General features: G+C 39.7%; 1 protein-coding gene across 1 annotated transcript in view; it reads right to left on the minus strand.

Moving 5' to 3' along the window:
* The window catches only part of LOC126268231 (trans-1,2-dihydrobenzene-1,2-diol dehydrogenase-like), a 96643-nt gene that overhangs the window by 49283 nt on the left and 32268 nt on the right, over window positions 1-15092 (minus strand). Inside the window, exon 3 of the mRNA XM_049973878.1 lies at window positions 8319-8610. Coding sequence (XP_049829835.1) covers window positions 8319-8610 — 292 coding nt within the window. The remainder of the gene's footprint in view (window positions 1-8318; window positions 8611-15092) is intronic.

Raw genomic sequence — 15092 nt, forward strand, 5'->3', positions numbered from 1 at the left:
AGTGCATAATGGGCACTCAACATTCAACAGCTGTCGCACTATTAGTTAGGTAAGCTCATCCATTAAGGCAAGGTCATATCACATTGGATGGGAAAAATTGGCTTTTAATCATCCTGAGGCCACAAACTTCATAAAAAGCACAAACAAGATCAGCAAAAGACATGTTCAATATGCTGCCCACTGTTTTCTGCCACAATTTGAAATCAAGAAACAGAATTTTCAATAACAGAGCAGTGTGTCTCAGTGGTCACATTAAGAAAGTGTTGCACATTGTATGTCTTCAATTCATCTACATTTACAATTGGAGCACTGGATGCAACAGCTTTTCAGTAACCTCACATCAGCAGTTACACAGATTAAGATCAGGGGATCTGGACAGCCACGCTGTATGAAAATGATGGCTAATAAGTCTACCATTTCCAAAAAGTCTCTACAACTGGTTCATTGGCTGTGCAATGTGTGGAGGATTGCCATCTTGCATAAAAAAGATCCTACCCAACTATCCACACTGTTGAAGGTTTGGAATGACGTTGGTGCACTCTCAAAGTGCATTACTGAATGGTACAAGTAACAGGACCCATAGGTCCTATCTCCTCAAAAAATCTGTCTTCTATAATACATGATGCTATTGATCTGCATCACAAAGTTACCTTCCCAGAATGAAATGGTACCAGTTGATAAGCGAGCGGATTTTTCAGTGCTCAAGTTCTGCAATTCTATGTATTGACTTATCCTTGAAGATGCATGTGGACTTCTCCTGTCCACAGAATGTTCCATGACCCTTCATTGCCCACATTCAAGCAAGCATGAAACTCTATAGCACATGTTTGTCCTGCTGGCGGGGTCAGCATGAAGCAACTCCTGGATATGGTAATTTTATATGAATAGCAATACAGGATAGAATTTTACGCACCATGCTCATAGGCATTTCCAACATTCAGGCAATTCTACTTCTCTACATGTCTGCGCACCACTGTTCAAGCACTCCTGCAATGCTGTGGCCACAACTTCTATTGATATCGGATCAATCTTTTTCCTCATCTCCCACACTGCACATGGCACTTCCAGAGAAAATGACTTCTCAAATTTTGAAATCATTGTCTCCAGTCACTTGGCGGAAACTGGACCAACATCTTTTTTCATATCCTTCAGCGTCTGTAACTCCTGGAAAGCCACTGGTGCACAGTCATTGTTCTTGTAAAACAGCTTTACTAGCAGTGAATGATCCTACATTGAGACAGTAGTGCTAAGTATTTTGGACTGAGGAACATGTCTTTTAGTTTGATTGTCCCACCACTTACAGTGCCATCTATGGGTAAAATTTTTGTTAAATGTTGTTTTGTTTCCATAATGTTTTCTCAAAATGTTCAAATGTGTGTGAATTCCTAATGGACCAACCTGCTGAGGTCATCAGTCCCTACACTTACACACTACTAAAACCAACTTATGCTAAGAACAACACACACATCCATGCCAGAGTGAGGATTTGAACCTCCAGCGGGAGGGGCCACGCAACCCGTGACATGACACCTCCGACTGCACGGCCACTCTGCACAGAAATGTTTTACCCTTCTTCGATAACATTCCTTTCAAGTTTGATGTCATTGTAAGCAATGGTTCTTTTTTTTTTTTTTTGCTTTGAAACTGAAACTTCAATTAATTATTATCACTCTGTATATGAGCAGAGTACCCAATAGCCTATACTTCGTGCCTGCTAAACAGTTAACTCGACTATAGAGAAGGAGATGCTCTGCCTGATTCATGATATCACATGCTGCCTATATGATAGTTGTCTCAAAGTCATAATGGATACGCAGCATAAAAATGACTGATGGGTCTCTGGAATCTGACTAGCTACCTAACCCAATATGTTTCATGGCTTAATAAATTTGATACTGAAGTAGTATTCCACTCATGGAAAACACATGACAATGCCGACAGATTAAGTTGTAAGGCACTCACGCTGGAACATGTTAGTATTTCTGCAGATGAATCATGGACAGCTCAAACTACTGATGAAGAATGTTACAATTTGCAGTGCATGCCCAGTTCTGTGCTGATGATGAAGTGTTGTAGAAACAAAGTGCGGGTGGATTACAGTTGTGTGGAGAGTTTAGTGACGAAGTGATGAAGCAGGCCAATGACTTTATTTTAGCAGGGCATTGGGGTTGTCATACTAATGAATGATGTGTTGCAGAAAATTACTGGTGGTAAACACAAAAAAAATAGACATAAAACAATACGTGGAAAACTGCACACACTGCACGCAGAGAGCTGAGCTAAGTCATAAACAAATTGTCTTACAGAGGTTGCCTGAGACCAAAAGACCATTCCAGATGAATATCTTGCCCACAAAGGACAGCACCATAACAGCTGGTCATTTATTTTGCCACATACAACCAAATAATTGGCTGACACAGAGAACTGTTTTATTTACATATCATTCCAGATATTTGGCATCTGCACAGAGACAGGTGAGGATCGAGGTGTCATAACTTTTTACATTATTTAGCCACGACCACAGCAGGTGTAGACAGTAGCTCAAGTAATGATGAACCACTGGATTTTAAAGTTTGGGACACTGGAGACTGTTATAACTAATCACAATAAACACATTGTGTCAGAGTTAAACAAACAGTTGTGGATACTTTCATGAATTTGTATGTTACAGATGAAAACATTACACCCACAGTGAAACTGGACAACAGGAAAAGTGTGTAGAATCATAGGGGTAAATGTTGAGTTGTTATGTGAATAGTCATCATAGTGACTGGGACACTCTACTGCCATATGTAGTAGCAGTTTATAACTCAAAGGTGCACACCAAAGTACTGGACAATAACTGCATTAGGTTGTTTTGAACTATGTGAACTACCCCTGGGAAATATGTACCAACAGTGATTAATTTTGCTGAGTGTTTGAAGGGAATTTGTGCCAGGTTAAAAGCATGAATACAAAGGACTTGGAGTTGCAGGAAAGGGCACTAAAAGAGAAGCTGCCCATGTACCATGTTGGGCAATGGGTAATGTTGACCAATCGCTATCTTCTGAAATGAAAGACAAAGAAATTTACTATGTGATGCCAGGGAACCTTACCAGGTAATTGATACGGCACCTCTGGGCAATGTAAATTTACAACTGCAGATTCATATCTCAGTGATATTCATGGGATGTGTCTCACCATCTGAGGGTGCCCCAGAAACCCTGCCTCAATTACTGGTGGCTTCCTCCTAAGGTGGATGGGAGTTGGGCATGAAGAAAGGTACAATCTGACAAAAGGAATGAGTTATCTGTATGCCCTAAGTTCACGATGTGGCCTAGAAAGTTAACTGACAATTTCCTCTCCCTCAATAGGTATGTCAATTTTACCTCCTCTTTCTTTTAACTGGGAACGGGAACGTGTGTGTGTGTGTGTGTGTGTGTGTGTGTGTGTGTGTGTGTGTGTGTGTACACATCAATAGGAACTGCAATTCAAATCATAAAGGTGCTACATTTATTCAAGACTTACAAATGAGCATGAAGGAAGCATTTTACTGTAGTTAAGTATGGGTTTAGGCAATATGATTATCATTTGGTGAAGTGTGTACCTGTCAAAGTAATAGTGAGGTGCCACAGTGCAAACTGTAAACAGGCAGCAGGTTGCCACCGAGTGAGAGTGAGTGTGTTGATGTGTGCTAGTCTTGGGCATCTAACTTCAAGGCTACAGATTCTGTTCTCAAACATCACAAAGAAGTCTGTACAGCAGAGGGAGCATGATGTATAACTGGTCGCACTCAACAATTACTATCTGCTTCGGAACAGCTGCAGTGTCAGGCAGAGGGGGTCACAGAATACCCTACAATGCTGGTACATACAGTTCCAGGGTAATGTGAGCTCAATGTATCCTGCTTGGAGATATGAATATCCCTGGGAAGTGATTACAGGCCGAAATGAATGTTTGCAAAGTGTAGGGTCACACTTGCTCTTTTTCAGTAGCAGACCCGGTAGTTGTCATTTGTACAGGATGTGACCAGGGCTGCTTAAGTAACTCATGACAATTATAACTCCACAGCCAGGGTCTGCTAAGAAATGGCACCCATTGTGGCACATCTAGTTCATCCTTCTGGCTGCCTGCTACCATTACATCATGAAACACCACATATTCCTTATTCTCCCTGCCCAACCTTCCATATGGAATTCTATATAGAGAAAATGTGAGTTATATGAAAGCTACCACAGACTCGACCCTTCTCGCACCTGTAGAGTGAATGCTAGCTGCTCGTAATTGTCAGACTTCTACTGGGCTACTGTTTGGGCATTTACAACAACATTAAGGAATATGACGGGTACTCACCGTGTGCGACCTCAGTCACACCCACAATTTTACTAGTGACAGACACTGCTTATTATTATCTGAGGCATATAATTGCACAGATCTTGCCCCCACCAACCTCCTACCTGCATGATTGCTAGTAAAAGTGTTGGCATCCATGAGAAAGATGCTTAGCTGTTAAGGTATCATAGAAGAAGTATATGTATTGTGAGCCACAGACTAACTGAATGTGCCCACAATGAACTTTGGAAAATTAACTAGTTCCAGATACAGCAACAGAGAGTGAGTTTGGAGAGCCAAATTTTTTGGAGAGGATAAGAGTGTAATGGCACAGGCTTAGCCAAGAGGACTCAATGCCGTAATATGCTATTTGCTAGTGCAGCATTACACCACGGCACCCACTGGGTGCTGCCTCCCACCTGCTGATCAGTGCCTGGTTAGTTATCGAGACCGGGAATGTTTCAGCAAGCAGAATATGTGACATATGAGAGAGGCGCACCACAACAAAACACGATTAAGTGCATATAAATACTGGCTTTCTGTCCAGGTTAATCACCAAATCGACAAATTGGCCAGACAGTGTGCATTGCAGTGTCCGCTTATGTTGTGAAGTTGCTACTGATCCAATGTTACTTTGACAGAACAGTCTGCCAGGGGATCCAGCTGCAACACTGATGGGCCCAAGGTCAAACTGATGCCCTCCTGGGCACTGAACCACTGGGTAATACGCCAGTGCTAGATGAGATTTGCCTTATATGCCCGACTGGGTTACACTCCCTGGATGCCTACACCCTCATCAAGCAAATCCTCAACAATTCCTACCCACTGTATATACTGACTTTGCAAAGTAAAATTCTTTGAATAATTTATGAGTAAAATTTGACAGTAGTCTCCAAAATTATTACATTTGGTGTTTCAAATACTACTTTGTTGAGGCACCAAAATAATATGTTACTAACTACCGAGTTACTATGTTTATGTTTCAAGTCATTAGAAAGCCTTCTAAGAGTAAATAATAGGATGTTATGAGAAACACACTCTTGGCAAAGGGTAAAGATAACAAATTGACATAATTCATTGATTCATGTTATCAAAGAAAATTCAGTCAAGATTGCTAATAAATTAGGAAACAGAATTTCTGCACAGTACTCATATTCAGAAGGCAAAATGTTTAGTACCGCCAACAGAAATGTATAAAAATAAAGCTGATGACACTAGCATAAATAGCTTCCAGAACTACGAGTTCCTTCCTCCAGAAGGATACAGGTATAGGTTTGGAAACATAAAAAACTAAGTACAGGTCCTTGGACTTCAGAATGTGGGGTCCCACCTGCAGTGGGGATAATGTAGACAAAGATGAAAGGGGTGGCATCATAGAGAGTAGCAGGTCAGAGACGGTACACTCTCTGTTGCATCTCAATCAAAACTCTCCAGCTTTTGTCCCAAGATGATCAGGAGAGTGTGAGGGCACCACCCACCTGCATTCTGACTACTGGTGTGTCCCTCTTATCCTTTGTTCCGAATGACCTGCCCCTACTTTTAAGCTTTCCCATCTGACACCTGTCCCAAAGAAAGCAACTAACAGCTTTCCAAAAGCTAGGCTTTTATCTGTGTCTGTCAGCGATACCAAACATTTCACCTCCTGAACGTAAGTACTAGCCAGCTATTCTGTTCCATAATTTATTACTACAATGACATAATATGTAAGATAACTAGCTGTTACCCACTGTTTTGCTCACATATCAGTAATGTTGTTGTGATGAGTGATGGTGAGTAAGCAAGCTAGTAATTTTACACAGTTTCTGTGTATACAGTGGTGTAGAGATGTATACATAAAAAACTTATGCAGCGCCGGTACGTAAGTGCATAATGAATGTTTCTCCAATTTTTTAGCTGTTTGTTGAATCTGAAAGCATGGATTATATTTTATAATTATATTTTAAAAATGCCTCAATTCATTACGTTTGTGCAGAAGCAGAGTTTTTAGGGGTTCCTCTGGCTAAGATAGTACTGGATGTAAGATTCTGCCATCAGAGCAACACATACCAACCACTTGCATTATGGTGGTTACATTTTTGATCCATCCCCCTATGGGGACTAATTTATGATTAATATAGTCAGTTAACAGATAAAAATCAAATGCAGTTTTACCAAAATTCTCCCAAATTCCATATGTAAATGTATGACTCTGTTTGATGTAGAGCCTTTAAATGACACAGTCGTCATCTGCAAGCAGCTTGGAATCTTTGAGACATGCATGATGCTCAGTGTCTAAAATGTGATGGGGCTTGTGACTGTTCTGATGTCTCTGTAGCTATTAAGGCCACCCGACAGTCTGCATCCAAGTGCTGGCAGACATGAGATTGCTCTGAGGTTTGATGCATTTGAGTAACTTTTGCAATTTGAGCTCTCTTAGAACTATGCACTAAATCAGACTTACATTGGAGAGGCTTACAGTGACAGCTTTAAATATGGTCCTCGGGCTTATCATGCAATTTTATTGTTGCATCTCAATCAAAACTCTCCAGATATGCCAGGTGGTGTAGGAACTCAATATCATAAACCATGCACACAACAACATCGAATTTTCACTGCCATGGAATAATCTATACACGCTTAGTTTTGCCAACCTCCATGCTAGCATTGTCTGCATGCCACTCATGTACACCATGTTTAAAAATATTAATAATACTCAAAAAGATACAACTTTCTACAGCAGCCGACAGTATTCCTCAGGGTTTATTAGGCTACCTCCATTCCAAAATACCATCAGAATTGGTTCAGCAGAGAGTCATCAAAACGTACCAGAGTGATTTACTTTCACAATTACTAATACTGGTATTAGAATAGACATATTAATTATACCACTGAGAAGTGAATAAGCACTGTATTGATTAGAATGAATCATATCCTGTAGAACATACCAACCAATAACAGCATTTTCACAAATATAATTAAGTTCAAAAGTGAGAGTGTAAATAGCTTTTTCAAAAAGTAAACATTTTCCCTTATTTTGCATAATATTCTTCAAATGAATAAATATCTTGTACAACACACTTTGTAAAATAGCCTATCTTCATCAGAGTTCAAGCTATTTCACACCAAATTCTGTGGATATAGGTTCAGTGGTATAGTTGTGACAATGTTACGGATAAAGTTACTTTCACATTTTTAAGTAATGTACAAGTATGGATTGGCTTGGATTAAACATATTGAGGATCATACAAGAATTGTATTCTGTTTATTAGCCACAGCTGCACCCGCAATCAGTAAAATGAAATGAAATGTTCATAGGGCTTTACTGTCCAGGAGACCCCAACCGGGACATTCAAAAGCTTGGCGCAAGCCTTTTGATGCCACTTCAGCGATTTGCACGTCAATGATGGTAAAATGATGATGAAGACAATGCACACTACCAGACGCAAACAGGAAAAGGGGGGGGGGGGGGGTACCACCAACATGACGCCTCAGTGCTAATCACATAACCACAAGGTGTTCATGCACATTTAAACAGAGACACATGACACCCAGTGGAAAAAATGTGATGGGTTTGTGACTGATATTAGTGTGGATTAAACATGTGGAATTATATAAAAATTGTATTCATTATGTTGAACTGTATTATGTAGAACATATCAAACAAGACAAGGATTTTCGCAAATATGAAGTTCAAAAATCAAAAGGAAATAGTTTTTTTCAAAGAGTAATTGTTGTTCCATATTGCATGTTATATTCTTCAAATCAATAAATATATTGTACTACATACTTCCTAAAATAGCCTATGTTCTTCCTCAGCATTCAAGCTGCCTCCATACCAAATTTTATGAAAATTGGTTCAGTGGGATAGTCATGAAAGCATAACAGATAGGGTTATTTTTGCTTTGCATTTATAATGTTAGTATGGATTAAAAAATGAATCATATTATATTCTTAGAACAGAAAACTGCCTTTTTCATTTAGTAATATTGCTTCAAGAGAGGTAAGAACAAAAACATAATACATCTTACCTCATGCGGTCCACACTCTCTATTGGAAAGCCAAAATTAACAATAACCTGGACGACTTCACCCAGATTCCCTGCTTCCATTTCCCTTCTCAGCATGTCATATGCAGGAAAACAACGAGACCAAATTGCTTCCATCAAAAACAATCCTTTCTCCCTTGCTAATGAAATCAGTTCAGTTGTTTCTTTCAAATTCATAGTCAATGGCTTTTCACAGAGTATAGGCTTCCCATTATTCAACATCATCTTTCCAATTGGAAGATGCTGCGGATGGACAGCTCCAATGTACACAACATCTGCAAAAATATGATAACTGCTTAACAACAATCAAAAACACAAATAATTTTATGATAAAGTAATAGTGATGTGTTAAACTTCTGTGCCAGACTGGGACTACAATCTATCAATTGCCTTTCCAAGCAATGTACGAGGGTTGGAATTTGATTTGTGGCAACTTATTATTCACAACTAATACAAAAGAGTTACATGTTTGCACCTATTACTGTCCTTCAAAGTAGTCACCAGTGTTGTGTAGAACCCGTTGCCAGTGATGTGGAAGGCATAGTATACCGTTAGCAGAGCCTGTTCTGTTGATGGTGCGAATGCAGCAGTCTACTGGCTGTCGAATCTCTGGAACAGTTCTGAAGCGAATGCCATGAAATGATTCCTTCATCTTTGGAATCAAATCAAAGTCACAAGGACTTAAGTCCGGGGAGTATGGCCCACCAACTGAACAGAGCAGCCACAGCTTGACTGTATGCGCCCACACGTAGTCATGCAAAATGATGGGTGGGTTGTGCAGAAAGTGTCACAGCTTCTTTCGCAAAGCTGGTCCCAGGTGATGCTCCGAAAATGGACAGTAATACTGTGCATTGATGGTCTGCCGTGGAGGAATGTAATGCGTTTGGATAACACCATCACAGTCATACACAAGAATCACCATAACTTTAGACCGTGCCATTCACATCATCAACAGAATAGGCTCTGCTAACAATATACTATGCCTACCACATCACTGGCAACGGGTTCTACATGATTGCTGGTGACTACTTTGAAGGACAGTAACAGGTGCAAACTTGTAAAACTTTTGCGTCGGTTGTGAATAAATAGTTGCTACTATTTAAGTTCCAACCCTCATATTTACATTTTAGGTATCTAAACAACTTCAGGCAGTTAAACTACCTATCACTTTCACATCAGGTAAGTCTCTGTGGAGCACGAAATTGAAAGACAAAAGTATTGGCAAACTAAATCTATGAAATATTTCAGAAGACAACATAACTGGGTGATTTGTGGTTCAATCACTGAATCATTTTTTGTGTTTCCTCTATAATTTCTATATAAGTGACAGAAAAAGAGAAAACCATATGAAGGAGAAAGGGATAAGAAGGGCAAAAAGTATAGTGATTAAATGGGAAGAGGTCTCAGATAATTATGATTGTAATGTTGGTGAATATAATGACACTGATTATGATAAAGAAACAATATTTAGGTTAAAAAAGGGCATGCAGCGAGATAGTATACATGGTCAAGAGAAAACAGATGAAGAATTGAAGTGGAAGAATACTGAGAATGAAAATGTACAAAATAATTATTCTCAAAAAGGTTTAGGAAACCAGTAAATTTTACCAAAGGGTTCTATGTTGCCTTAATGGAAATATAGTCAAGTATACTAGCTTCAATTCTTATGAGTAACTTTCTAGCTCAACAGATTACAAATAGTCAGATGACTTAGTTTAATGTTATTTGTTCACTGGCCTGTAATACACAGCACCAACAACAAAGCAGGCCCACCGTGAATGCTGCTCTCGAACACGGGATGAGTTCGTTGACATTCATAAGCAGATGGAAATCACTATGACTACTGTCAAATGATTGCCAACTGCTGTGAATCAGTGTGTTAGAAGAGCTCCCAAGAGTCATGTACCTGTGACAGCGGTACCTTTGTACTATTGTCTCCTGTGGATTCTGTCTCCTCTCGAGGAAGAACAGGATCTGTCATTAGTTGTCCACTGACTGCGAGCAGCATATTGATGGTAGATCTAGGCACATGTACAAGGCAGACAAGGACCAGGGACAATTCATGGTATTATACCAATCACCCTAACCAACAAGTTCAAGGTGCTGTATTTCACTGAAACTAAAGCAGTGGGACTCACTTCACCTATTTTAGGGAAATCTGTTTAGTCTAGTGTCAAGAGGACGCAAATGCAAAAGGGTAGTGGTCTATTGATCATCAGCAGTTCACATGTACAGCAAATAATGGTAACAAGGGACAGAAAAGAACATCAAATGCACTCAGTGTATACGCCTGAAGGCCTCATTCAACATGTTGAAGACACTACTCAAGCATCCAATGAAGGAACAGGGTGCAACCAAACTGCAGATTGTGACACACATTGGAACAAACAATGCCTGTCATATGGGCTCCGAGGTCATTCCAGTGACTGGCAAAGAAGGGTGAGAAGACCAGCCTTGTGCACAGAGTTCCCACAAAGCACACAATTTGCAGCATTATCCACAGAACTGATGTTGGCCCCTGGTTCTGAGTCAAGCGGAAGCAATGAAACACAGAATTCGAAGATTCTGTGAAAAGCTACACTGTGACTTCCTGGATTTGCACCATAGGGTTGAGACTTGTAGGGTCCTGCAATTGGGTCAGGTGTGTACTATACATCAGAGGCTGCTACCCATTTTAGATTAAGTGACTCTCACAACCCAGTCCCACTACAGACAGCTGTATGAGACCCACAAGTATAAGTGTAAGAATGCTGCCCACATGCACAACAAAATGTCAGTGTTTGAAGCACTCCTGAAAATCAGTGAAGCTCATATAATACTAGGTACAGAAAGCTAATTGAAACCTGAAACTGATAGCAGTGAGATTGCTGGGAAAAAGTTTAAGCATATATTGAAATGGCAGGATAATGGGAAATGGGAGTGGGTATTTGTTGCAGTAGATGAGAAACTCAAATACACAGAAATAGAAATTGAAGCTGCATGTAAGACTGAGCAAATCTCAGTATCAGGGATGGGCATTAAATGCTAACTGGATCCTTCTCTTGCCCACCAGACTCGTCTACTAATGTAAACAAAAAATTTAGAGAAAACCTCAGTTTGCTTGTATGCAAGTTCCCAAAGAACACTGTATCATCATTGGAGACTTCAATTGTTCAACAATCAACTGGAAAAATTACAGTTTTGTTAGTGTTGGGTGGAATCAGACATCCTGTAAAACATTACTAAATGCCTTTTCTGAAAACTATCTAGAACAGACAGTTTGCAACATAAGTCATGATGGAAATATTTGTATCTAACGGCGAGAAATAGACCTGACCTCTTTGAGGATGTCCACTTCAAAACTGGTATCAATGACCCTGAAGTGGTTGTAGCAACAATGATTACCAAAGTACAAAGGACAACTCAAACAAGTGAAAAGATATGTGTGTTCAGTATAGCAGATTAAAAACCAGTTGTGTCATATGTGAATGAGGAACTATGATCCTTCAGCACAGGGCAGGGGCATGAAGAGGAACTATAGCTCAAGTTTAAAACAATTGACCATGCACTGGATAGAAGGCAGTCACGGTGATGCAGTATTTCTTGATTTCTGAAAAGCATTTGACTCAGTACCATATCCACACCTGTTATCAAAAGTACAATTGTACAAGGTATCAAGTGGAATTTGTGACTGGATTGAGGATTTTTTGGGTAGGGGGCATGCAGCAAGCTATCTTGGATGGAGAGTCATCAACAGATGTTGAAGTAACTTGGGTGTGTCCAAGGGAAATGAGTCGGGATCCTTACTGCTCATAATGTATATTAATCACCTTGGAGACAATATTAATAGTAACCTCAGACTTTTTGCAGATGATGCAGTTACCTTAATGAAGTACTGTCTGAAAGAGGCTGCATAAATATTCAGCCAGCTCTTGATAACATTTCAAATTGTTTCAAAGATTGGTAATTTACTTTAAATTTTCATAAATGTAAAATTCTGCACTTCACAAACCAAAAAACTGTAATTCCCTTAAGACTATAATATCAATGAACCACAACTGGAATCAGTCAACTCAAACAATTACCTGGGTGCTACAATTTGTATGGATATGAAATGGTATGAGCACACAGACTTAGTCATGGGTAAAGCAGTTGGCAGAATTTGGTTTATTGTCAGAATACTGGGGAAATGTAATCAGTCTACAAAGGAGATTGTTAACAAATCACATTTGCGACCAGTTCTAGAGTATTGCTGAAATGTGTGGAACCCATACCAAACAGTGCTAACAGGTAATACTGAATGTATACAGAGAAGGGCAGCATGAATGGTCACAGGTTTGTTTGACCCATGGGAGAGTGTCACAGAGATGCTGAAGAACTGAACTGGCAGACTCTTGAAGACAGATGTTAATCACCCTGGGGAAGCCTATTTACAGTTTCAAAAACCAGCTTTAATTGATGACTCTATGAATATACTACAAACCCGCACGTATTGCTTCTGTAGTGATTGTGTGGACAAGATTAGATTAATTACAACATGCACTGAGGCATTTAAACAATCACTCTTCCTGTGCCCCATACATGAATGGTAGGGGAGAAAACCCTAGTAACTGCTACAATGGGACATACCCTCTGCCACGTACTTAACAGTGGTTTGCTGAGTACTAATGTAGATGTAGAGAGAATGGGAAAATCAGAACAACCAAAAGAATTTCAAGAAGAAAAACATCAGAGAGTACCTGTTAAATGAATTCAAATGTCAAATTGTTCATAAACATGGATGGAAGTACTCACTGCTCATAGTAGATACTTTTTTTTTATATGTGGCTCTGAATAGCATTGGTACGAAAATGAAAGGAAACTTTGGATTAAGCAAGAAATGCATTTGTTAATTTCTCTCTCACTGATTTTCATACTGAACATGACTTCACATGTTTTATACAATCAGTCAGCATTGTCTCCCAATGTTCTCACAGATTCTTTTAGGATTTGGTATCCCATCAAGGGCCCATGTCTTTGATCCACTTATATACAAAGGGTGTTCAAAATGTTTTACATGGTCATCTCTAATTTTTTTATTTTTTGCAGGAGGAGAATGAATTTTTTATCGAATGTACTTGGAACACTTAGCTATAAGTTGGTATATAAAAGTATTTTCTTTTATTTACAGATTAGCCACAATGGACTGTGAAGTAGATGTCAGATTGTGACAATGGTTGGTAATGGAGATCCTCTTCAAGAGTGGCGATGACTCTGCCACATCGATTCACAGTCAAGTTGCTCCCTGTTTTTGGGGTGGACACAGTGGATCGCAACAGTATCCAGCGGTGGTTGCAGAGGTTTAAAGCAGGTGATTTCTCTCTACTGGACAATCCAGGATTCGGTAGATGATGAGTGATGTGATGTGAATAAAGAGACCATTGATCAAATCATCCAAAATGACAGATGTGTAACAACACATGAAATGACTTGTTTGTCATTGGATAGTGTGGTATCTCTGGTACAGCCACTAGGGTACAGAAAAATTGTGCACATTGGGTATCTAGATTACGGACAAGAGAAATGAAAGCAATGAGGAAGAATGTATGTGAGGGTCTCATGAAGACGTTTACTGAAGAGTGGAAACAGCATTTTGATGGTGTCATTACCCAGGATGAAACATGGTTGTTTTTGTCTGAACCTGAGAGCAAAACCCAATCCACGGAGTGGTGTTATCCGGGTTCCCCTCAGAAGAAGAAACCAAGACTTTCACAAACAGCAGGCCAAAAGGTGATGGCCAACTTCTTCTGGGATCAGTGTGGTGTCATTTTCATTGACGTTTTGGAACCTGGCTCCACAATTAACCAGGACCATTACTGTTTGTCATTGGATAAGGTGCGACATGCCATCAAGACCCACAGACCATAGCTTCAAGGTCAGCTCATCAGACTACACTATGACAATGCCAAACACCATACAGCCCTTATGACACAGGAGAAAATCAGGAAAATGGGTTGGAAAATTGTTCCTTATCCTCCCTACAGTCTGGACTTGGCTCCATCTGATTTTTACCTCTTTGGTCGTCTGAAGGTCCACCTGTGTGGTAAAACATTTGATAGTAAGAAAGGTCTATATCCTGTGTCAAGCGATGGTGCAAAAGTCAATCCCCAGAATTTTACCAAAGTGCATTTACATCATGGAAAGAACATTGGGCCAGCTGCATCACAGCTGATGGAGGCTACATTGAGTAGGCTCAATGCACAGCTAAATGTTCCAAGTATGTTCACAAAAAATTTCATGCTGTTCCTGCAAAAAAATCAAAGACAACTGTGCAACCCTTTTTAAATGCCCTTTGTACTTTCCTTATCATGTCTCATTCCTGCAATTCCACCAGGTGACATCCAATCTCACAGAGGGCGGTGGTCATATGTTTTGGTTTATCAGTGTGAATTGTTTCTCTCTCTCTCTCTCTCTCTCTCTCTCTCTCTCTCTCTCTCTCTTTTCCCAATTTATGTTTTAATGGATAGGGTTCAAAATGGTAACAGAACTTCTGAAAGTTATGCCGTTCTGTCACCCTGGATTGTGTAGGTTTCAGTCAGTCAACTGTGTGTTTTTAAGTGATCCTACATTCTTGTGTCCCAAATTTATCAAAACTGCATAGAGTTCCCTGAGATCACAAGGATATTCTTATGGATTTTAATCAAAACAATCACAGATTGGAGAAAATAATTCAATAATGCGAGTAGTATAACAACTGATATCAAATTCCAGAGTACTTCTAATAACGATACTTCAGTGC

The sequence above is a fragment of the Schistocerca gregaria genome, chromosome 4 (assembly GCF_023897955.1).
Source record: "Schistocerca gregaria isolate iqSchGreg1 chromosome 4, iqSchGreg1.2, whole genome shotgun sequence".
Taxonomy (NCBI): Eukaryota; Metazoa; Arthropoda; class Insecta; order Orthoptera; family Acrididae; genus Schistocerca; species Schistocerca gregaria.